Raw genomic sequence first — 25156 nt, 5'->3', positions numbered from 1 at the left:
AAAGGATCTGGTTGCCTATTCAGTTCCTGTATTACCCTTTAGATAAAGAATAGATAAACTGCAGCTGAAAAGATTGATCAGCAGAAGAGTCAGATGTGATTCCCAGTACCCACATAACAGCTTTCAATCACCTCTGATTCGAGTCCCAGGAGAGCTAACACCTTCTTTTGGTCTCCTCAAGGAACCAAAGTGCACAGACATTTGTGCAGACAAAACATTTGTATGCATAAAATAAAATATTGTTAAAGTCTTAATAGAAAGGATACCAAATATTATATTCACTGTATATTTTAAAAATTTAGTATCTTATGTTCAGAAGTTGGAAGGAAAAGGACAATTAGAAGAAAAACTGCACCACTGTAGATTGAGTTGCCTATATCTAAAAATCTTAATTCCTTTTACTTTGTAATTATCTTGTCTTAATCAATACAATTAAACATGGAAAACAACATATCTTTTGTAGATTATCTAAAATCAATGAGTATTGACTCCTGTCCAAAGGTACTAACTAGGAATTCTTTCTATAATGTGCTATAGTTCAGTGATTGGTATAGTTGTAGACAATCATTAGATGTAGGATGATTAGATAGGAACTGAAGCTAATTTATTAGTCCACCTAAGTTAGTAAAAACAATCTATCAGTTGGAATGGACACATTTTTAAGTAGAACAGAACATAATCATTTCTAATTGAGCATTCATAATGAGCTTAGTAATTATGATCTCTTGAAATACAATGGTAAAAGAACTTTTAAAAAAGCAATTCTTTATCCAATGACAGTACTTATTAATTATAATCTAAGTATTTTTCAAAAAGCAGATATACTGCTGTGTTTGAGAAACACAATTTATTGCACATCACTTTGATAATAATTATTGCTTTAAATATTTAAGTGGAATTTATATAAAGAAAATTTTGAACTGAGTATTTTTCCTGAGGTGATATATAAAAAGTTGTGAATTGTCTCACATGTTCTATGTCTTGTGAGATTTATTTTTAATATAACACATGATTATTTGATCCTCACAACAATTTGGTAAAGGATATATTTCTGATCTACATTGAATATTTCATGATTACAAAGTCTGAAAAGGATCACAGGCCATTGCTTAAGCCCAAGTCCATTTTATTTGGACAAGATATTTTTTCTAAGACAAACCAGAAGAATACCGTCTATGAAGTCTGTAGAATGAATTCTGGCTCAAGGGAGTTGAGAAATGACACTTAGAGTAGATGGTTCTAAAGACAGGAAAGGGACTTAGTAGAAGAGCTCTTGACTAGCAAGAAGGAATACCAATTACCAGTTCTGAGGAAAAGGGAAAGAAGGGAGAGGAGGAAGTGAGGCTGTGGGGAAGGGAGAAGGAACACTTCCTGTATAACCCTGGCAAATGAAATGTGTGCAGCAAAAGTGTGAGATTGGTATGTGTGAATGCTAGGAGAGAATTGCCCTCTCCAGCAATTTTCTCTATTTTTCATTCTTCTCCTTGTACTAGTCCAGATAACACCAATTTTGTCCTTTTTAAAAGATAATTTAATCAAGAATTAGCCCGTATTATTTAGCATTCTTATCACTTTATTTGTCTGTAGATAGAGTACTTTTAATAAAGGAGGAAACCTGAGGCTCAGGAATGAGGTGGTCTGTTTAAGATAACTACGTTAATGCAAACACCTTTCAAAACCTTGATGTTACTGAAATCCCTACTGACAAGACATGTATCAGAAAATTAAGGGTGCAATATATTCAATCTAAATTTATTGTGATGCATGGTCATTAAATATTTATAAGGATATCTACATTATAAAGGAATAGCAACTATTTAAAAATCATAAAACATCTACCATATCATTTGCTAAGTTGTTTTCAGTGCTTACCATCTAAGTTATGAGTCATGGTAATTGTGGTGGAATAATAAATATTAATAACTCATGAGGATAAAATGTAACAATGCAATCTGATTTTAATGAGGTGAGGTTTTTGCAGTAGGTTGTTCCACTTTATCTTTACACATTCTTTAACTGCATGTGGAGCCTAACCAGACAATGCCAAACAAGCTTGTCATTAAAGCCTGCATGTGAAATTCATCTTTTTTCAATTATTCAATTCCTCTTTCAGTGTAAGAAAGTTTTCCTCACTGCTTACCTCAACTACTATTCTTTGGTGATATATATATATATATATGTATATATATATATATATATATATATATATATATATATATATATGCATGTTTTCACTACATATGATGTGGAAAAAGAAATGTTTGAGAAACCTCGATTTCTCTTGAGCAGAATTGCCTGGTTTCCTCACTCAGGCTACATACGAACAAGAAATGTATTTTTATGGTAACAAGCTCTAAGATTTGAGTGACTTACAGTGAACTGGCAAGTTTTTATAAAACCACCAACATTGTCAAACAAAACTTTGTGTTACTATAGTGAAGTCTTACTACATGTGAAATGTTGAAAATAGTTTTGATATTTTAATACCTTGTTGCTTTCGTGGATCATAAATCTGAAGCCCAAACAGGGGTGCTCTTTCATGCCTCAGCAATGTCACATCACTGGTTATCAAATCTAGTTGAAAAATGGAACCATTCATGTAATCTGTCCAGAACACATAATTCCCATGATGTGATAATCCAAAAGGATGATTCAATTCTTTCCCACTGTAAACAATCTGTAAAATATGAAATAAACATGAATGTACTGCATAAATCAAGACTATATAAACATCACTATTTAAGTAAATAATATTCATATAGTCATACCAGAGAACAATCTAATTACAGTCTTAACTCATATTATATCAGATTAGATTTACAGAAGATACTTTTACAATGTGAGCTTTTTTCTTGTTTTGGGTATATTCAATTTGAAGAAGATAGTCAACACTTCATCTGTCTAAATTTCTCTCATAAATGCCACTGCTGATATAATCAAGAATGCAAACATTAAAATGGCTTTGCTCACCTTTACTTCTCTCTTCTGTGTGATATTTATTATTCCCTTGGATGGAAGTTAATCAAAAAATCACTGTATGGATACATACATAAAAACACATGCATACACACAAACTCACAATCATGCACATATAATCACCCATGACCCTCATAGAATAATCAATTGAAATGAAATGTTTAAATGGCTGTGTTAATGGGAAAGACTTTCTAGAATAATTGGGCCAATGAAAATTGAAGAAATCCAGGAAATAACAAGGAAGGGAAAGGTTTTAATTCTACATAGATATGACTTGCTAATGAGGATAAATTTTGATTGTGTTATTTTATTATTTAATTTCCTTCTATATGTTGCAGTTCTGAATCAGGAGAACAGTCAAGTCATCTTGCACATGGACTTGATAGACAGTAAATGTACTAGACCCTCAGCATGGACTTATTTCTTACCTTTCATTATTTATAAAATAATACTATATGCTACTAAGAAAGCAATGCATTCTTTTTCAATCATTATTCAAAATTTAAGGAACTTGCAAATGTAATTTATGAAAATTAAAATTATGCTGCTTTGTTTTTTTTTTTTTTTTTGGTTGTTGTTTTGTGTTTTTGTTTTTGAAGACAAGGTTTCTCTGTGTAACAGCCCTGGCTCTCATGCAAGCTGGTTTGCAGACCAGGCCAGCTTCATTCTTAGTGCTGGAGTTAAAGTTATGTGATACTGCCACATGGCAATTGTGCTCCTTTTAATTAAATTCTCCAGTTAAATTGTGATATACAAAAGAATAAGATACATAAGAACCTAAAACATGATAACCATGGAATTATACACATTATGTATATCATTTGAAGGTATTAGTCTGTATATATGAATGTATGTTGTGTATATATATATATATATTAACATCTTATATGGTATGCTATATATGCTATATATAGTTACATATTATAACACATTATGGTTATATATATATATATATATATATACATATATATATATACTACATATATTTAGTATATATATGTAGTATATATACTAACATCTTCAAAGAAAGCACAGACATTTAGTTAGTACATCAGAGTTACATGGCATTATGGTACATGCCAATAAATTTTATACATCTTGGAAAATATTTGACTATCATTTGTGAACACCAAAGACCAAACTGATTACAGTACTATTTATTTCTCAAAAAGAATTCTTAATGAGTAGCATGAACTTACCATTTGGAATTCAAATCTAGAAAGGAACTTACATCAACGACACATTTGGGAAACATCTAGCTTACACTTTCTTTACCATTTACTTCAAAGTGGAAGTTATTCCATGGGTCTCTAGGTTGTTAATAACTGAAGACAAAGCAGCAAGTTGATGATTTTGTTATCTAGCGCCATCATTCCCTCAGTTACACAATTGTCAGTATTATCCCACATTGTCAGAATATTTTACGAGCATTTCAGCAAAATAAACTAGAGCACATTCACATCTATTTGCACTGATAGCCTTGGAATTCAGCCCATTCCCAGATGCATCTCAGGTTGAGCATCACAAAGTTCTTTACTCAAATGAATGCAGTATAATTACTTTGTCTAAATTTCGGCTGCAAATATTGAACATATTCAAATAGAGAGAGGTTGCTCGGTCACGGTAAAGCTATCAATAATGTAGAAGAGCTGCATTGTAAAAACAGCTCTGCTACCAGGAGAGCTTCTTTAAAAAATAAACCCACAAATCCTGGCATACCACAGTGAACTGGGTCTGGCATCCTGGAGGCCAGTGCCAGCTGCACGGCTTAATACTCAGCTCCTTTAGCCACCCCATGGAGACTATTGGCAGCCACCACAGAGGGGTAAAAATAAACTTGAAAGTATTTTTAACACAACACAACAAGGCTCTGTGGAAGAAGCCTGCGGGTTAAAAACAGCAGCACTTGTCTTTTACCTTTCTGTGAGTTCCATTCAAAAATACTTTTTCAATATGATCGTAGTAGGCATCACACCAATATAATGTGTTGGTGCGAAAGTCCAGCGTTAAGCCGTTTGGCCACAGCATCTTTGAAGTCACAAAAATCTGTCGATTGAAGCCATCCATCCAAGCCTTCTCAATCCTTCCCACGCTGTCATCTATTTTATCTTCCTCCCAGTCTGTCCAATACATCCAACTAGGACATGAGAAACAAGAGTGCATTTTGTTATCTCCAGTAGCCACCCTGTAGAGAGCACTCCCCCGGGTTTGGTTCTTCCAAACAATGACTTTCTGATATCTTCTATCTAAACACTTATCTTTCTGAACCAGATACGTCTGTGAATCCAGGAGAGCCAAGGCCACTATACAGACCATGTAGCCTCACCACAGAAAACCCACTATAAACTACCATTTCCCCAAAGATCACAGAAAACCTTCCAACAGCCACTGAGGCTTATCTAATACAATAATTGGAACAGTGGTAAATACCAAATAGCTATTTTCTTTGCATCCTGATTTTTTATGCAGTATTACCTTTAAATGTTGTTCCACAAAATGCATAATTGGCTCAGTGATTAGAAGGCAGGCAGCTGACATGAGAACCCACATCACAGTTAATGATCGACTCCAAACTTTATTTAATTCATATGAATTAGAGTTTTTTAGATAGGCAACTAGATTGCCTTTGTTCTAAAGGTCACAGTCATACTGGCTTTATTTGGCAAGATCCAATTTGTCTTCCTGATGCAAATTATCTATGCTTTATTGCTGCTTGTTATTACCCCCAAATCCACAAAAGATGATTTAGCTGCACATAAGTTTAATAACAGCAGGTTGACTGACCTTGAGATTTTGAGCTTTTAATTTCTATCTCAAACAAAACACCTCCCTTTATAAACGAATCTTTTGTGTAAGCTGTAACAGTGGGAGAGCGAGCCTGGAGCTACCGTTCCAAATCCCTCATGAATAAGGTTAAATCACACAATATGTGTTGATCTCAGGTCATGTGAAAGTTCCTGTGTTATTAATTAAATTGGAGTTTCATTTTGCATTCCAGACTCAGCTCTCTAAAGACCCAATGCTTATCTAAGCTGGGGGCCTTAAGTATGTCCCCTGATGTCTTTTCCTCCCTTGTGTGGACCCTGAGGAATTTCTGACATAATTTGGGTAAATTCTATATCCCGACTAAGAATTCTACAAGGGTTCAAAATGGCTGATACATGAAAGATGAGAATATATCCTCCATTATTTTATATCAATTAAGATCTATTTCAAATTATCTTAGCAGGTGACAATTATTTTGATTTCCTGTTGAGACTGCATAGAGTATTAATCTGATGGATGTCAGTATGCTTCGTTCTATCCTGCATTCCCTACAAGGGCTTTAATCATTGTGACAACTTAGGAACTAACAAAACAGAAGCTGTATTTTCTCTAATACCACGACCATGCACAAATGTTTAATTTCATTAATACAAGTTGGCATGCATAAATTGCAGGATATTTCAACTTTAATGACATTTTCTAAAATCATTATATTCACTTAATTAAAACAGTTTTATTCTTATTACTAAATTACACATTTTTGAAACTTGAATCATCTTTCCCCTTAGTGCTCCCTATGTATCATGACATACACATTTTACTGCATCCTGTAAATAGCTATAGCTATATATCCTGATTCACAGATATAAATGTGTTCACGTGTATATATATGCATTCTCCCACACACAAAAAAACAGGCTTGTGATGACTTGAACATCTATTACGGATGCTTACTGCTTTGCTGTTCTGTAAGGATTGAATGAATCTCCAATTCACTAAAGTTCTGCATGAAGGTGTATTGTTGATAAGGATACAGACTTGAAAAGGATTGAGGCCTTGGGCCCTTTGGAAACTGGCAAAATTTTCCCCATATGGCTCAAAATTGGCAAAGCCTTCTTCTCTGGTCAATTATGAGTGTTTACAGACAATTGATCAGTGTGTATTCAAACAAGCCAACTGCAGCTTTCTCATCTCTGAGCATACAGACAGAGATTTGTACCCACAAAGACCTCCTACAGGGATTAGATAAGCCCTCCCTCTGTGATGTACATAATAAAAACACTGAGGTTCCCAATCATTGTAGATGTGGCTGCATCAGCACACACAGACTGCCTGACCCCAGATTTTCTGTGTCTGTCATTCTTCTTTCTCTCACCACCCAGTAAGTTTTCCCTATCTAAGCTACATGGGTCAGGACGCTGTTCAAATTAAGAATTGTTGTGAACTGATCCAGTACCTAAGTTTATTTTTAAACAGAAAAATATTAAAAATATATTTCTTATTTATTTCTACTTTTGAGGTTTACACACATAAATACACATACATATTTAAATCTAGATTACATATAGGAAAGGTAAAGTAGCTTTTATCTTTTTGAGTTTATTTTGCTCAACATGATGATCCACCCATTTAAAAATAAAACAAAACAAAAAAAACTTTTTAATAAACTATGTTGGTCAGGTCGATGCCATGTATGTATAAGACTTTTGTGTTACAGTACTGAAGGCAAAGACTTAATCAATGGAAGGGCTCCTGGTCTGAGAAGAAAGATTTCCCCAATGGAGGTGTTGCAGGTATGAGGGGATAGATATTCTGACAGTTGAAGGCAAAGGAATACCACAAAGTCACGATGCACAACAAACCTCACAAACAGCTTTAATGAAAGAGGCACAAGAAGGTGGCTGCCTCTGCTCAGGGAGAAGCACCAGAAACTGAGCAGGAGGCAGGGTTTATATAGAGTTTATATCGAGTCAGAGTTTTCCAAAGTGGAGATTTCTAGGATAGGGATTGTTGGAATTCCAAACCAAGCCCAGGGATTGGTGGGATTTTAAGTTTGTGATTGTTGGGTTTTCAAACCTAGAAGTGGGCTCAGACCCTACAGTCCTCTCTACTGGTTTATTATATATACAAAAAACAAAAAACAAAAAACAAAAACAAAAACCCATAATCTATGGTTGGGAAAAGTAGACCAATCAATTCCTGTTGATTGGGGGCAGTGAAGTCCTTGGGGAAAATTTTATGAAGCAGGATGTGCTAGTAAGATCAAGGAAAGTAGGAAAGGGCATTAAGAAAGGCAGTAGTCATCACTTCTTGGCCTTTTGTTTAAGATCAAGTGAAGTAAGGCAATACCCAATTTTATATTGGACTGCCAAAGATCCAACATCCAGAAGCATTGGGCTGTTCCTTACAGTTTTGGGAGGTCTGTCTGGAGGTTGTCATAACTTTTTTTTTTTTTTTCTAATTTCAACTAGTTGACATAAAAGCTACATTCCTTCCTAAGGAAGAGGCAGAGGTCACCCATCTCTGTTGTTAGCAAATGTAATCCTCACTGAATTTGTAACACTATGAAGCCAGTGGGGCTGTTTGGCCCTGGTGGGTGAGGGTGGTCTGAGCCATCAATTTGAGGTCCTAGATAAACTGAGAGGAAAGCTGATAATAAAAAGATAGGGAAGAAGTCAGTTCTGTTGTTTCAGTAGCAACACTAGCAGTCATTCCCAGGGCCACAAGAAGGGATAAGATATGAACCACTTGTTTGTTATGCCTTGCTACTATAAGCCCTGTGAGTAGATCCAGCAAGCTTTTCTCCCTGGGTGCTACTACTAATTTTTGGAAAAGGAACACCTGGGCATAAGGCCCAGACCACCCAGCTGATAGGAAGTGGTGAACATTAGTGCCTCAGATGATCAAGACATTGTGAATATTGAGGCACAAGGGCTTGGTAATTGTGTTGGGGGTCAAGTTATTGTTACTGTCTGAGGAATCCAGTGTGGCCATAAGTTTTGTGTTTGAGCAGTTAAAGCAGTCTGTGATACCGAAGAGAGAGAAGTAGGAGAGATAAGAGATAATAGTGGTATTTGGCTCAGAAGAGTTAATAATGAACATTGAAATGAGAGTCTAGTAGATCAATGGGTGAGGCCACAAATGGTGGTTGTGAGAGTTTTACTTCAGAGGGACACACAACCAGCATCTCCAAAAATATCCAGGAATAGTATTGTTTAATAGCTGATACACAGAGGTTAAAGTCTGAAGCAAGAGATGGAATAACCAAGGGTTTAAAAAGGGTGATGTTAGGAAGGAAGGACCTTTGAGGAGTGTTGGATATTTATTCTTCCTTGTTTACACCTAAAGATTGAGAAATTAGGGCAAAAACCCTATGTTATTTTTATCATGCTTGATGGACAGCTATGAATGCTGTATTATCCATGACTGTCTCATCCTGGATGCCATGGGTCCTTAATTAGGACATGAAAAATGTCTTATTTTCCACAAAAGGTGGAACACCTTCTTGAAGATGCATCATGTCAACTACAGGACTGACAAAGGCAGCCTCCATGTGTCTGTGGACAACATAGACAGTAATCTCTAGTTTGTATGGTGGAATATATGTATACTGTGTGGATGTGTATTGCTGTGATTGGTGTAATAAAAACTAGACAGCCAATAACCAGGCAGGAGGTATAGGTAGGATTTCAGGGCAGAGAGAGTGAGAACTCTTGGGTAAAAGAAGGTGAAGTCACCAGCCAAATGTGGAGGAAGCAGCATGAGCAGTATGGAGAGATGAAATAACAAACAATGGAACAGAATATAGATTAAAATAAATAGGTTCATTTTAGTTATAAGAGCTAGCAAGACAAGCTTAAGATCTAATCTCCACACACAAACACTGAAATTGATGGGAGTGAGTAGGAGAAGGTAGAAAGAATGGGCAAGATGCAATGGAGTCGGGCTTCAAAACTGGCATATGTGAGAGCTCATTTTGAAACTGGAGGAGAGCAAAGATGGGTTGCATTCTTTTATGTTACATTTGTTTAACACTCTGAAACTGTGTTACTTTGTATGTCCAAATAACCGGATTGGTCTAATAAAGAGGTGAATATCCAATAGCAAGACAGGAGAAAGGATGGCAGGGCTGTCAGGCAGAGAGAATAAATAGAAGGAGAAAAACAGAGAAAAGGGGTCAAAGGAGGGGAGGCGAACCCCAGAGGCCAGTGACTTAGCCACAGGGCCAGACACCCAGACACAGAATCAGAAGGGATGAAAAGAGACAAAACAAGGTTAAAGCAGAGAAGCAAAATGTAGATGGGATAATTTAAAATTAGGAAAAGCTGACAAGAAACATCCAAGCTGAGGCTGAGCATTGATAAGAAAGAGTAAGCCTCCCTGTGTGATTTATTTGGGAGCTAGGTGAAAGCCACCCCTCCCCCCCAAAAAACAGCAAAGAGTAAAAAAAAATCAACAACATATTGGCATACTAACCAGGGGCTTCTATTTCCATGTATGACCTGAGAAAGCTGGGGGAAATAAAAGAAAGAAAAAAGAAAAAGGACAGGTCTCCTTTAAGAGGCTCTGCTGTTCAAAATGCAGGGCAGTGCTCAAAAGAAATGGCAAAATAGTAAAATAAATGCATGTCACAGCACAGGTACATGCTTCCTACAGCTAGAAACATTGAATGCAGTTCCTAGTCATTTAACTCCTCTGGGTGATGAGCTTTAGGCTTGCTTCTCATGAACTGAGAAACAGACAGAGCCAGCCAGAGCTGTGCAATGGAGGACCCAGCTGAAGCTTAACAGTTTAACGTGTGTTCACATAGTCAAAAAGAAAAAAAACACTAAAAGATTGGGCTTGAGAGATGAAAATCAGTTAAGAGCACATGCTACTCTTACAGAGGACTAGGTTCAATTCCAAGCACCCATATGGACACATAATTTCTTGTAACTCTAGTTAAATATGTTATCTTCAAAAAGACTAAAGTATAGGAAGTAAAAGAGGTTCACAAGGAAGTCAACAACAACAACAAAACCTCTAGACAGGTTACACCACTGTGTTTTACAATGTACGTTGGCTTAAGAAAAAAAAAATAAGAGTATGGACAGTCATAGAAATAAATAGCTCAAAATCAAGTCTTTAAAGTGAGAAGTAGAATAATAAAAAAATGGGAAATACAAAGGGAGTCTGGATCTTCTTTCTTATTGTGCTGATATTGAATTTCTTTATGTTGATGAGCAAAAAACATCTTCTGACAGACATGGGATTATGAACTGGACTGCTAAATTAAACCAGGCTATTTACTTTTGGAATGCCTTAACTTTAATAAAGAAGTCAAAAAACATATTCCTCTGTAGGAGCAGGTTTGCTTTTGTTTCCTTAGGAAAAAGAGGGTGTGGATTCCTTCCAGGTTAATATGGATTATGTTTGAATAAGGGAGACCTCCTGAAACTTGTGATATCTGTCAACAAAGGCTACAGCTGGTCTTCCCAGGACTAGGCCTTTATCTCACCTTTTTCAGGGGCCCCTAAAGATGCCTTCACCCACAGAAAACAGGAAGCAGTCCAGAGAAAACAATACCCACATTTGCAGGAGTTGGATTATGGCTTTTGGTTATTTGATGGGTCCTGGGTATTTGCTATATTTAGGGAAATATAGGAGTATAGGATAAAAAGTCAACTATTAATCTCAGATATTTTGCACTGAATTAGATTTTGGTATACTGATCCAAATTTAAAGTTAATTTTGTTGTACACACACACACACACACACACACACACACACAGTGGAGTCAGGGTTCCCTATCTAGATGTTTAAGTTTGGCCCTAATATCAGGGAAATTCTGACATAAGAAGTTGTTCATAAGGAGTTCCATTTGGGGTATTGGCATTCAGATTGGTATGTTTTAAGATTGATATGCCTTTGTATGGCAGTTTAGGGATTGAGATGGGTTTTCATTTTGTCCTGGATAACATTTTATTTTTTTCATAACTTACTGATTTAAGGTGGCCTTGCAGAGACTGGCCAGGAGGCAAGTTATAAAGTGATCTCTAGCAAGAATTTCCCCTAGTCGGGGACTGCTGCAGCCCCAGTTGGGTGGGTGACATTCATTTGGTGGATTTAATCTGTATGCATCTTATCTAGGTGCCAGACTCATCTGGGATTTCCAAGGAAAAGATTGTTGATGAGAATCATATAAACATCCTAGACAATAAGGTTCTAAGATTAATATATTGGAATGCTTTAATAAGGGATAAGTTAGTAGTATATGATTCTAATCTCCTTTCTATTTAAGAGAATGTGCTTAATATGAAGGGGAAATATACCCTGACCAAGATGAACACTCTGGCAACCTCCTGCAAATAGAGCGCTATGACCTGTTTAGGCAAGGTAGGAAGTTGAGGGATTCCCAAGGTGGAAAGGGAACTAGAAGGAGGAAGACTGGGGGCTGCCAGTGGTCTGAAAGTAGGCAACAGAGAAGGTTGATTTAGGAGGCCTGTTGCCAAGGAGGAAGAAAGGGAAACTGGAGAGGCTGGAGAAGGAGAAGGGGTTGTGGGTTGAGACCTGCAATGGAGAGCTGGATATAAAGTAATGGAGGAATCATATTGTTTAGGCTTCATGGCTAGGAAGAGCTGAGTTGGGGAACAGGAAGAACAGAGAGAAGGCTTGGAGCAGAGGTAAGAGAAAGCTTGGATTTACGGAGTCTCTTTCCATTCCCTTAAATGCTTGCAGTAGTTGTAAAGATCCTGAGTAATATTGGGATTGAGAGTGCCATTAGAAAGGCATTTGCTTTCATTCCCTATTGGGTACTGAGGCAGAATTTGATTGCAAAGGTGAACAAGTTTAGGTTCCTTCAGGCTGGGTGCCAGATGAAAATGCTACAGGTTTTCTAAAGTCATTCCAACAGGTAATGAGAGGGTATGGATGAAACTGTTCCCATGGATGAGAAGGGCGGGTTGAGGAAACCTGTAGTTGAGGGCATCCCCAGGACTCAGAAGACCTAATGAGGACCAATTCGCTCAGTGGGGTGTCTCTGCCCTCAATAGGGTGTGGGGTCAGGACTATTACCCTGTTGAGGAGACTTGGTGTCTGGTACCAACGCTTTGGCTGAGTCCCCAAGGCTTTCTTATAGGCAACAAAAACTGAGCTCAGGAAGGAGGTTTCATCCATTGGAAAGTATTGGGAAATGTACTAGCAAAAGGGGCTAAAGGAGCTCTGGGATTATGGGCAGCTCCAAAGTGAAGATAGTGGAAGAGGACAGGAAGAGCTGAAATAGCCTGTTTGGGCCTAAGCAAGTTCCAGGATTATAGCTCTAAGTTTGTGTAAAGGATGGAGTCAGGTTAAGAGGGCCAACCATATCCCTGAATACTGTAGCTGGAGGTACCTGGGCCTCCAAGAGTAGCCGAGGGATGCCAAGTACTCAACACAAACTTATTTGCAATCAGGGAAGCATTTGCACCAACTAAAAGGGGAATTTACCAAGTTGCTGCTTTGCAGTACAGTGCTGAGAAACTAAGCAATCAGTGAACATGAAGATGATTCTGTTGCATTTGGATTGAAGATGAGGGGTGAGGTTCCAGTGTATATCAGACACTGATGGGGAGGAGGCACCAGGGGAGCCTAACCTAGTTAGTGTTACAGTTCTGAGGTGAAAAACTTCCCCAATGGAGTTTTTATATCTCTGGAAGGAAAAATATCCTGGCAGTCACAAATCAAGGAATACCACAGAATAATACTGAGCAACAAACCTTACATAAGAGATTTACTGAAAGAAACACAAGAGAGTGGCTGTCTCTGCACAGACAAGAAACAGCTGAGAACTGAGAAGAAAGCAGGGGTTTCAAGGGGGTGGGTGGAATTTTTCCACTGGAGATTTCTAGGGTGGGTATTGGTGAAATTTCAAGCCAAGCCCAGGGGCTGGTGGGGTTTTGAGCTTAGGTATTGATGTGTTTTGAGCCTCAGGGATTGGTAGGTTTTGAGGCTCAGGAATTGGTGGGTTTGGAAACTCAGGGATTGGTGGGATTTCAATCTCAGGAATTGGTGGGTATTAGTAGGTTTTCAAACCCAGAAGTAGGCACAGACCTTTTACTCTACAATTATCTACATGTTCCACTATCTGCTTAAACATTTAAAATGTCTTATAATCAAGGAAAATGATTATTCTTAAATAAATAAAAGCAGCAAAAAAGCCTAGAAAATAAGTAGGGAGCAAGATAAATAAAATAATTTACAATTGTGGTTACTCACCGGTGCCTTCAGTTAATGCAGACAAAAAGTATCTACCTTTACTTTAAAGGCCTGGTAAAATGCATTGTCTTTATAGAGTCTGTTCCCAACCTATCTGCAGACAAGAATAAAGATAAGGTCTTTCTTTGATTCCTTAGTCATTTTCTAGAATATGTGTTATACACATTCTTTGTGTAGTATTAAACACTGAATATCTGCTAATTCCAATTAAGATTATAATTAAGAGATACCTATCCCTTATTTATAACTGTACTAGAAGTAGTAAGTTTGGATTTGTTGAGAATAATTATGCTCACAAATGGAATTGCAGAGTTAATTGGTGAATTCCTAAAATATGTAAATCATTAAAAGCTCCACGGCCATGGACGTAATAGTGATCAGTTTCCCACTGAAGACTTAATTTGGCTTATTGACACAGTATCTACCTAATAGCTAAAATGTGTGGTCTCACATTATAACTTCAGAGAGCAATGCCTGATGCTTATTGTGGAAATTCTGTACTCAGCTGTGGACATACATTACAGAGATAATGTTGTGAGAAAGCTAAACTAGAGAGCTATTGTTTGTATAGATGGTGTCATGTGAGATACTGGAACAGAGTTGGTTCACCAGTAGCAGCCAGTGTCAGGGATAGTGCTGATGGGGGAAGTACTTCTGTCATCTTATTGATTGTTAAATAAAGTTCTGTTTGGCCAATGAAACAGCAAGTTGGACAGGACTAGGAGTCAAAGAGGATTCTGGGAAATGTAATAGAGAAGTGGTGATCCAGGCCAGAAGTGACATAGCAAGGAGACTCATATTTAGCAAGGAGAAACAGGAAGTGGCCCTTTTTTTCCCTTCCTCCCCCAGCGGTGTCATGTGAGCCACCGGCAAGAGAGGGTGCAGGTGAAAGGCATCGTCTATAAGATAAGTCTTATAAAATGTATAGATTTATGATAATTAAGACTGAGCTAACAGATGAGAAATCCTAGTCATTGGTCAAGCAGCATTTGTACCTAATACAAGTCTCTCTGTGCATTAATTGGGGCCCTAACTCAGGCGGGCGGCTGGCGTAAAGTGCACATGTGGCGGTGGGGCTTGTGTGGCTTTTAGCAAAAAGATTTATCGTAACATAGTGCCACTAGCTCTGTTCATTCTACAGCTCCATTCTGTTGTCAGCTTGTTGCATTTGGGTCTAATCCTTCATTATCTCCTGTTGCCATGGCCACCTTTCTACCATTATTACTGATGCTAAGACCCAAATGAGCTTCCAATATATAAATATGGTTTTTATGTTGAAACCCTTAAAATAAATCAGTTAGCTAAATGAGTCCAAACTCATCCTCATCGCCACACTGATAAACCCTCGAGTTTACACCTCCCTCCTTGATCTGTTCTTTCTTTTGCCCTCACTCTCTATTTCACACCTCTTTATTTTTGTTATTTGAAAAACTTAACATACACACAAGGTTTCATTGTAGCATTTGCAAACACAATTTGTTATTGTTAATTCTCCCTGAGTTCTTCTTGAGCTGCTATCTCTGCTTCTAAGGTTTGATACATTCCCTAGACAGCTTCCTCTCTGTTCTCATGTCACATGTGCCCCTTTGGCTACATTTCATCCATGCCTCCTTTCTTCCAGCTGTGGGCTTCCTTCTAGTTTTCCAGCCTACAGACACACTTATCTCCACTTATATGCATACATACACATAAATGTGATCCGAGGGAACTCAGGGGACAACAGGAAAACATTGTATTTCTGAGTCTGAGCCACCTTAATGTATTTTCCAGCTTTATTTTCCTGAAACTTTATAATTTAATTTTTTTTACAGCTAACAAAATGGCATCATGTATGTATTCCATATTCATTATCCATTCATCTATTTATAGGACATCTAGTCTTCTATTTCCTTGCTGTTGTGAATAGAGCAGCATTATCAATATGCTCCAATAGCTGTTATTTGTAGCTGTGTGAATTTGTACTATTCACAAAAGTCACACGTTTTAGATGGGCAGTTATTACCCTCCATGTTTCTATTGATATATGTTAGTTGCTTGGATTTTTAATTAAAGAAAGTCGTAATACTTTTGACCCCAGAATTGTCTAATACTTTTGATGAAGAATATCTCTGCAATGAATTATGAGTTACCCTTTGTACTTCTAAAAGATGGAGCTATGGGATAGCAAAAGAAAACATAAAGTTCTCACTCTAAAAATATTTTACTTAAATTTCGAAACATTGGAATGCAAATTCCTGGGCTAATGCTCCTTTTTATTGTCAGACATGTTTCCAATAACTACTTGAAAGAATCGTGCCACAGATTTCCATGGCTACTCCCACTGATTTCTAAACCAGTTTTCAGACATAAGTAGTATTAAGCTCTTTGAAATGAGGGTGTACCTGACACCTCCAAGTCCATCTTTTCACTGAAGATAAAACACAAAGCTCTATTATCATCTTGTTCTCTTTTAACATTTCATCTTCACCAAGGAAATTTAGATTGAAGTTGATTTAGACAACATGAAATGGATATTTCAAGAATAGAATAATCATGGAAGTCATTCATGAAAATGACAGAATTAAAGTATAGTTATTTATTGATAGCACATTCAATGATTCATCTACTCCCTTGGTAGATGTACCCTGCTTTTGTTTGAAGTTATTTTCAAATAATAAAGTTCTAGAAGTTGTGTCTCTTTGATCTCAGTGTAGAATAGACACCTTACACTATTCGTTTTTAAGGTATGCATCAATTCAAAGACTATCCATTTGTAATCATGTTTTCTTGGCTGTGAAAGGACACATGTATACAGAAACTAGAAATATAAACTAGGTAATCTGTTCAATTAATGTTTAATTTCTGTAACAAATTTTCACATTTTATGTTCATATCATAGGTCTGAAGGAAAAATATTAATATTACATATAATATTATATACAATATTAACTATAAAATTATAAGGTCATGCTCCCATGTTTAAACCATAAGTAAGCTTAGAGATGCTGCTGACACACAATAAGGAATAGGATGGTGTGAAGAAGAAACCTTTGTGGACAGACTGCCTGGATTTAAAATCACACCCTGTCAGCAATTGCATGAACTAGGAACCTTGATCATTTAATTCCTTTATTCAAAGAAAGGGAAGAAGAGCAGCTATCATTAAATAGACTTTGTGACTGTTGCCAACATGAACATAGTAACTACTTTAGAAAAATGCCTAGTTCACAGTAATTGTACAGAATGTGTGTTTAGTTCTCAATACACAAAATTTCATTAACCTAAAAGTTTAACCAATAGAGACTCTGACTGTATGATTACTTGTCCTAGTGTTAGGTTATCTAATACAGCTTAATTTTAAATATTGAAGTAACATATCCTGTGTTCAAATAATTGTTTATTTTATTTAGTTCAGTGCATTTTGCTATTTTTATCTAGTATATTTTCGAGGAGGAAAACTCAATCTGTCCATTCCCGTGGGGATTCTCCAATTCATATGACTCTAAAGAGAAATTGCAATTGTTAATATATATAAAACAAAAAATATCAGAAGCAGGCTTACATACCCATTGACTGGATCCACCACTATTCCTCTGGGATGGGACATTTCTCCCTCCAGAAGGGTTTTCCGGCTCTGAGAAGCCTTTTCCAGCCTGGCCACATTAATGGTTTTTCTTTGACCATCATTTGTCCAGTAAAGGTTATTTCCAATCCAGTCTACTGCAATGCCTTCTACATTATCCAAATCTATACAAATGTAAGAACAGGAAAGAAACTAATCATATAAATAAAGTCAAATGAGTTTCTATCAGTAATGATCTGTTTAATGAAGTGTCACAAAACAAGCAAGCAAACAAACAAACAAAAAAAAAAAAACAAAGCAAAAAGAAATGCAAACCAAGATCTTTATAACATATTGTGCTTTTTCATAGATTTTTTTAAAAAAATTATTTTACATTCCTTGTTATTCAAATGATAGACCCTCTGTCATCACAAGGATTAAAATACTATCTGTGTTCACAACTAATCATATGCTGTTTTAACTGACTGCCAATGTGTTCTAACAAGGTGACCTACAGAATAGAGGAAAATACAAATTGCATCAGCAAAAGACTATAAGTACAAGTGAATAATATGAACAATGACTTCTAAAATCATCTGCAAAACTTCTGAGTATTTTACATTTTTATTGAGAAATCCACACATTTCATATAATGTTTTGAATGAAATCTGTCCCCCTTCCTTAGTCTTCTATTCTTCCTGTATCCCCTACTATTTTTCAGTCTCAACTTTATGTGGTCTCTTTTGAACCCACTGAGTATACTTGGTGCTGCCTGTATGTGCACTGTAAGGTCCTTTTGTAAATTTCTATAAGGTACAGGAAATAATAAATCAGAGATACTATAAGAATTTTAAATTTCATCTGATCCAAACCTTCTATTTTATAAAAAGGAAGTCAAATTCATTTGCTTATTATTTCTATCCAGGTAGCTACAAAATAACAGAATAGCTTCACAGCTTAATTTTGCCTTGTGCTTAGGAAATGTTTAATTTTGACTGTTAATATTGGTGTTTAATTGGCCTGAGCACTTTTCTATTCTAACATAGTGGTGGAGAATGGCTGTTTGCTCTTTTCTATTTATCATGTTCTAAGGGTCAATTTCGAACCATATTTTATTTGAAATCAATTTCAGGATAAACAAGCAAGATGGATAATCTTCTTGTTTTTAAAATTTTACTGTTGCTACCTGACTTGTAACTTTGGTATTTTCTCACACATAGCTGTCACTATAACTCTCTAGATGGAAATTTCATTACTTGCACTGTAAATAAATCATCACATTGATCTATCTATAGAGAGAAAGCAATAATACTGCCTGCCCTGACGGTATAACTCGGGGTAAAACAACTACTGCTCCTGAACTGAGGTCATAACCAGAAGTCAACCAGCTACTGGTCCAGCAGGGAGGTCATAAATGACCTACTGCATGGAACCCTAAAAGTATTCCCCGAGATAATGCAACTTCTTACAGCATTTTAGCTATTATTAATTTTTGTCTTTTATAATGCTCACTCAGTAATATTTTCTAATGTTTTTACCAGTGGACCTTTTCAACTGGATATAATATATTTAGTCATTCAGGGATGTATAATAGTGACAGTAAAACAGAATTTAATTCAAATAGGCACAAATTGAAAGGAACGGGTATCTAATTGTTTCATTCAAATTTTGAAAATTAAATTGTAAGTAAGAAGTGATTGAGACCACAACAGTGAACCACACTGCTCCTTACCAACCAGCATAAGAACTTAACAAGCTATTTAAGTGTTATTTTCTACATAAACAATGCCCTTATACTTAAATTTAAGACAGTGATTATTTCAAAAGATGTTTTTGAGAATTAAATGAATGTGTAAAATTTTTTATATGTTTATCTTCTCAGTTCTTCTAAAAATTATTTTTTCTTCACTTTTTGAGGCTGTAATATATCTTAAAATAATGTCTACAATGTAGTTAATCTGTATGAACTGTGTTTTGCTACTAATAGTTACTATTATAATCTTTTCCTTAGCCAATTTAGCCTTAGTAATGAAATACTTAGCCAAGACTGGTTTTGTAATGCTGAGGTTTTGGACCATGGTTTTTAAAAATTAAGACTTTTGATAGTGAATGTAACTTTTCAAGCAAGAAAATTCATCTAAGAGCCCATATACAAAAATAAAGCATTTTTTGTTTGTTTTTAGATTGCCTGAAAGTACATTTGTGTGCTGCATGAATGCCTAGTGCCCTTAGAGATGAGAAGAGAATGTCAGATCCCTGGATGGTTGTGAGTCATCATGTGGGTGCTGGAATGGAACCAGAATCACTTCAAAATCAAAAAGTGCTCCTATCCACTGAGCCAATTCTCCAGTCCTTATCTGTCTCTAAAAGGGCAATCAGTAATGTTCTATCACTGGTCAAATGCTTAAGCAGCAATTTATTCTGTCTCAATAAATAAACATTGTTAAAGGATATATATTGCTGTCATGTTTTTGATTCCTACTTCAATGAAATTATGAATTAGGAAGGGGGTGTGTGTTATGAACATTTGAGTTTTATATTCAAAAGTACATAGATAGAGTTATTATTATAATAACCAATAATTTTTGTGAACATAACTATTTGATTTGGTACGAAAGAGGGTTCATTTTATTCAACTGTCAAAAGCAAAATTTAGTCCTATCTCAAGTATAGATGGCACATATTGAAATGTAAAAAGCTGTGTGGATGAAACCTCTACCCTAATAAATCTTTTATAGAATCCTGGGTAGAGTTCAAATTGCCCACACTTGGAAATTCACATTCAAATGATCCCGTTGTTATAGTTATTATTAGTAAAAGAGCTTGCTCTTTTAAAATCAGGTCAAAATCTTCCTTTGCTGTCACATAGTATTCATTTTTACAAGTAAATAGGTAGCCATATTTATTATCTGATGCTCAGTGAAATTTGGGACATTATATACTCATTTTTAATCAAAAAGAGGTTTTCTTTTTACATATTTTGAAAGTGCTCAAATTATTTAAAACTTTTACAATATTCATTTTTAAAAAAATTGTCCTGAAATTTTAGAAAAGCCCATGTAAATGTCATTTTTAAAATACATTACTGTAGAGTCTATCCATTTTATTGCATAATAACTTTCCTTAGCATGAACAGGGATTTGCTGACTTGTCTAATGTAACATGATGTAATAAGCAAATTTGAGTCATGCATAAAGACATATCCACTTGTCAGGGGTTCACAGTATATCTAATCACTTGAGCACACAAAGGCCAGATCAACTATGGTAGACTGTAAGCATGTCTGTAGTATGCACTGGGGGATAACTGTATTTCACAATACTTTTTCTATATCAGAATCCTTGATTTGTTATATCAGAATAAAATACAGTAATTCTGTGCTACAATTTTGAATTTCTTTGAATATTGAAATTTATTTGCTGTGGTATTAAGGAAATGGGAAGTCTCTTGTTAGACTTTCAGTGTGAAATCTTTGGAAAGTCATTAGAGTTAGATAATAGCATATGAATGGAACCACAGAAGCAAATGCATGTGGTTTCATAAGAAAAAGAGCAGAAGACGAGTGTCTATGCTTGTATGCCTTTATGTCTACCTTGTTGATTCCCTGTCCTCCCTCTTGGGACTTGTGTTACCAAAAGTAGAAGGCTTTCAATAGATATATGTCCCTGATCTTAGAATTTCAGAACAATGATTTGACCAAACCTATTTTGTCAAACTCTTATAATGTATGCTATTGTACTTTCAGCACTGAAAACTGACTAATAGAATTCTTATTTTGAGATATGAAGAATTGTGAATGATATTTAGGAGATAGTATCCCACTTAGGATACTTAGGATATTTAGTATCCTATTTGGGAGTAACATGCAAGTAGTGCTAACAAATTGCTATGAAAATTCAAATAATGATTTAATTTCTGTGCTCCAGGTTTTTGTTTTCATGAAAATACTCTATTGATATGTATTGAGTTATCTTAATGACTATTGTTTAACTAGTAGATTTGTAATTCATTTTGTATATCAACTTGATTAGGTGACAACATACAAGTATTTAGTAAAGTATCAGTCTGCCTATTGTCCTCACAGTAGACTTTATTTAGATGCACTCAAATTTACAGAATTGAGTAAAAGTGGCAACCTTCTATTAAGTAATTGATTCCAATAGACTGAAACCCTTGAGAGAAGAACCTGAGTTCTCCAGAGACAGAGCAACTGTGCTTTCATGCTGACTATAGATTTCAACTGTCCTGTGGACACGTCTCTACCATGAAAATCTTACCAGCCTCCCTGTCATATGGTTCAGCTCTCAAAATGACATTTTTACACATAATTTCTTCAATTATTTTTTAGGAATTTCACATCATGCACCCCAATTTGCCTTATTTCCCCATCCCCTCATGTTTACCCTTCACGATTTCAGCATCCCCTCCTTCCAAAAAATAGAAAAAAAAAACACAAATAAAAACAAACAAAAAGCTGCTTCCATCTTTTTGTTCACTCCATCAACTCTTTACTCATCTTAGTGGCATTGCGATTTACAGTGTGTCAAACAGTATATCCTTTCATCCAAACAGCTTTACTTGTAAATGTTCATTGCAGTGAGTCATTGGTCTTGTTCAAGGCTTTTGGTTTCTGATACATCATCATCACTGGACTCTCATTGAAACTCCTCTAGAATATCCTGATACGGCCCCATTCCTGGAGATCCTGTGACTATCATTTCACCGGACCAATCCATTCATGCTCTCCAGCAGGGTGGCCCAACCTAATGTCCTGGATGTGTGCCTGGGTAATAGTTGAGCTGGTCAGTCCAGACCACCAAGGCTGCCTGGAAATGGCACAGTGGCCTGGCAGAGCCCTCTGATTTCATCACATATGGTTCCTATGACACCCTGTGGTAGCAGGGGCCACAGATCTCAACACAGACCCCATCTATAGCAGGTCCTTGAACCCAGACATGGCCCTCAGCAGCAGCTTAGGCCCGAATGAAACCATGACTCTGGGTGGCAGCCAAAGTCACAAAATGATTCTCTTCCTCTTTCTCTCATTTCTGTCTTGTTGATTTCTTATTCTAGAGAGAACAATATGTTCATCAAGTCTGTGATCAGAAAATAATTTTACTTATTACCTGGGCAAAAGAACATTCTTCCCATTCATCCTTGTCATATGACACACTGAAAATGATATATTATACAGGACAAAGTAGCTTCTAATTCAGGAAATCCCTAGAGATACCCAGTACTTACAAATCTTATTTTATGATAATACATTTAGAACTGTGGATAACATCAGAGACCTGGTTGTAAATATGGAGAAAATCATTTCAAAGAGCAACTTTCTATTACCCAATTTAGCCTTCTTATCCGAGAAAACAGAATTGAAATCCTGTCACCTTCTAGAATGCAAAATGACAGAGCTATTTTTAGATATTCATTTTACTTCCACACGTAGGTTATAATTTATAAAAATAAAATACTCTGGAGCTTTTCACATCAATAGCAAAGTTTTTATTCTATCTCATTAGATGAAACAGGCATCTAGCTAACAGTAGTCACTACAGCAATCTAGTTTCACAGATAGGCTTTCATTTATATTTCCTAATACGATTTGGGGTTTTGTGCTTGGGTATAAAGATATTAAAATACAACTGTATTGTTGCAACTCATAATTTTTCAGTGAATTTTCAATGGAGAAAAAGGAAAAATGCATTGTGTATGATAGAATATACAAGACACAGTAGTATACTTTCAGTAAATCATAGATACCATTACTTTCTAAGTTTGAATTAACAACCAGAAACTAATAGTCACCATATTTATAAATAGTATGGCAAAGAGAAAATTTATTATCCTGTATTTCCATGTATCTCAAGATTACTTACATACAAAATTTAATTAAACAAAAGTGTATTTGTTTTAGAACTACATAAATATTCATAAAGAAGGGAAACAGTCAAAGTGCACATGTAAGTTATGTGCAAGTGTGATAGCAGAGGCAATGTTCTTTGGTAGTCCATCTTGCAAAAGTCTTCATAGGCATCTAAGAAAACATGTATTCACAAAAATTTGTGTCCATAGATAGATAGCCTTTTTAAAAAGAAGGGAGACAGGTACAAATTTAATAAGATTAGGAGACAGCTTGCTATAAATTCTTTCCTTTAATGAAAAAAGTAGCTAAAGAATGGTATGTATGATCTAACTTCTAACAAATAGCAACCCAGGAAGCAAGTGACTTATTTTACTTAATAATCAACACAGAAATTATCTTTTCTAGCTTCTACGTTAATTTGAACACAGAGTAGTAGAAGAAAAGTGACCAACCGAAGCAAGAGTCAACATTTGTGTTAAAGGGATATGCAAATTTGAAACTTTAGGTTGGAAACACTTCGGCTGAGAAACAAAAGGGTTTGAACTGGGTCTGAGCCAACCAAACTGATTATATAGGAGGAGAGACAGGGTTTGGAGCCAGTGTCCATACACATGCTGGTTGGCTCAAAAGAAGCCCTGAGAAACACATCAAGGCAAAATAGACTTTCTCTTGGTGCAGCCAATTGTAACACACTAAACTATCATCAAGGGTAGATTATACTCCACCTTTTATAGAAAGGATAAAGCACAAGACCATCCTTAGACAAGGAATTAAACATGAAGCAATGAAGAAAAAGTTAAAGCCACATTTGGAAATCTGTGATGAGAGATAACATATCTACACACAATAAAGGGAAAAGGCCCATGATTAACTACAAGCTGGCCATGGAAGAATGAAAATCAAAAGTGCGTCCTTTAATTAGAAGCTATCAGACCCTGCCAAGGTCTATGACCAGCGACACATGCAAAATCAGCCAAGGCAGGCATGTAGCAGATGGGTCAACAGATGACTCCAAAAGTCAGAGAGAAACAGGGAGTTCAGAGCATCACCATTGCCTTCATTTAGCAAGCAACATATGAATAGTACATAATCCTCTCCCTGTTTCAGCCAGCAGTACATTTACAGGGTGTGTGAGTTCTCCAACGATTCAACATTTTATATGCACAGAGCATTAGCCAGTGTCAGTAGAAATTCCCTCAGTCTTTGTCCATTTCCCTCTCTCAGGGTCCGTTCCTATCATACCTGCTTATATGTGAACTCTGTTTTATTTATTCATGCTTATTTAAAGCTCTTCCTATAATTAAACTCCTCTTTAAAGCCCACCCTTTGGTTTCTATGAACACATGACAAGTACCCAAGTCATCTGTCCATTGGAAGTGTTATGTGACCATGAGCATTTGTAACCCACTCCTGAGATATGCCTGCCTAAGACAAGAAAATCTGTATTACACTCAGGGGACCCTAAAGTTAGCCAAATATGACACATTACACTGATGGATGGCTTCTTCTTTTTTGTCTTATAGCTGACAATGTCTGTATAAAAAGCATAGATTTAAATTTTCTTTTTATGAGTATGAGTATTTTCATAGGTATTTAGTTTTAATTATGTGTATATTTGTGTTTCTGTGTATAGGTGTGTGTGTGTGTGTGTGTGTGTGTGTGTGTGTGTATACAAGAGAGGACACAGTGTTGAAAACCCTAGAATTGGAATTATGCTAGGTTGTGGACCACCATGAGGGGTACTAGGAACAGAACTTGGGCTAAGAGCAAATTAA

The 25156-nt window shown here is 36.1% G+C and overlaps 1 protein-coding gene across 1 annotated transcript in view; it reads right to left on the bottom strand.

Annotated features, from left to right (window-relative positions):
- The window catches only part of LOC100773941 (low-density lipoprotein receptor-related protein 1B), a 1050824-nt gene that overhangs the window by 795655 nt on the left and 230013 nt on the right, over positions 1 to 25156 (bottom strand). The window contains exons 10-12 of the mRNA XM_035447074.1: positions 17520 to 17700; positions 4894 to 5113; positions 2488 to 2677 (exon numbers count right to left, since the gene is read on the bottom strand). Of these exons, the coding sequence (XP_035302965.1) occupies positions 2488 to 2677; positions 4894 to 5113; positions 17520 to 17700 (591 nt within the window). The remainder of the gene's footprint in view (positions 1 to 2487; positions 2678 to 4893; positions 5114 to 17519; positions 17701 to 25156) is intronic.

The sequence above is a fragment of the Cricetulus griseus genome, chromosome 6, assembly GCF_003668045.3.
Source record: "Cricetulus griseus strain 17A/GY chromosome 6, alternate assembly CriGri-PICRH-1.0, whole genome shotgun sequence".
Taxonomy (NCBI): domain Eukaryota; kingdom Metazoa; phylum Chordata; class Mammalia; order Rodentia; family Cricetidae; genus Cricetulus; species Cricetulus griseus.
This window is presented reverse-complemented; position numbering and strand designations above follow the sequence as displayed.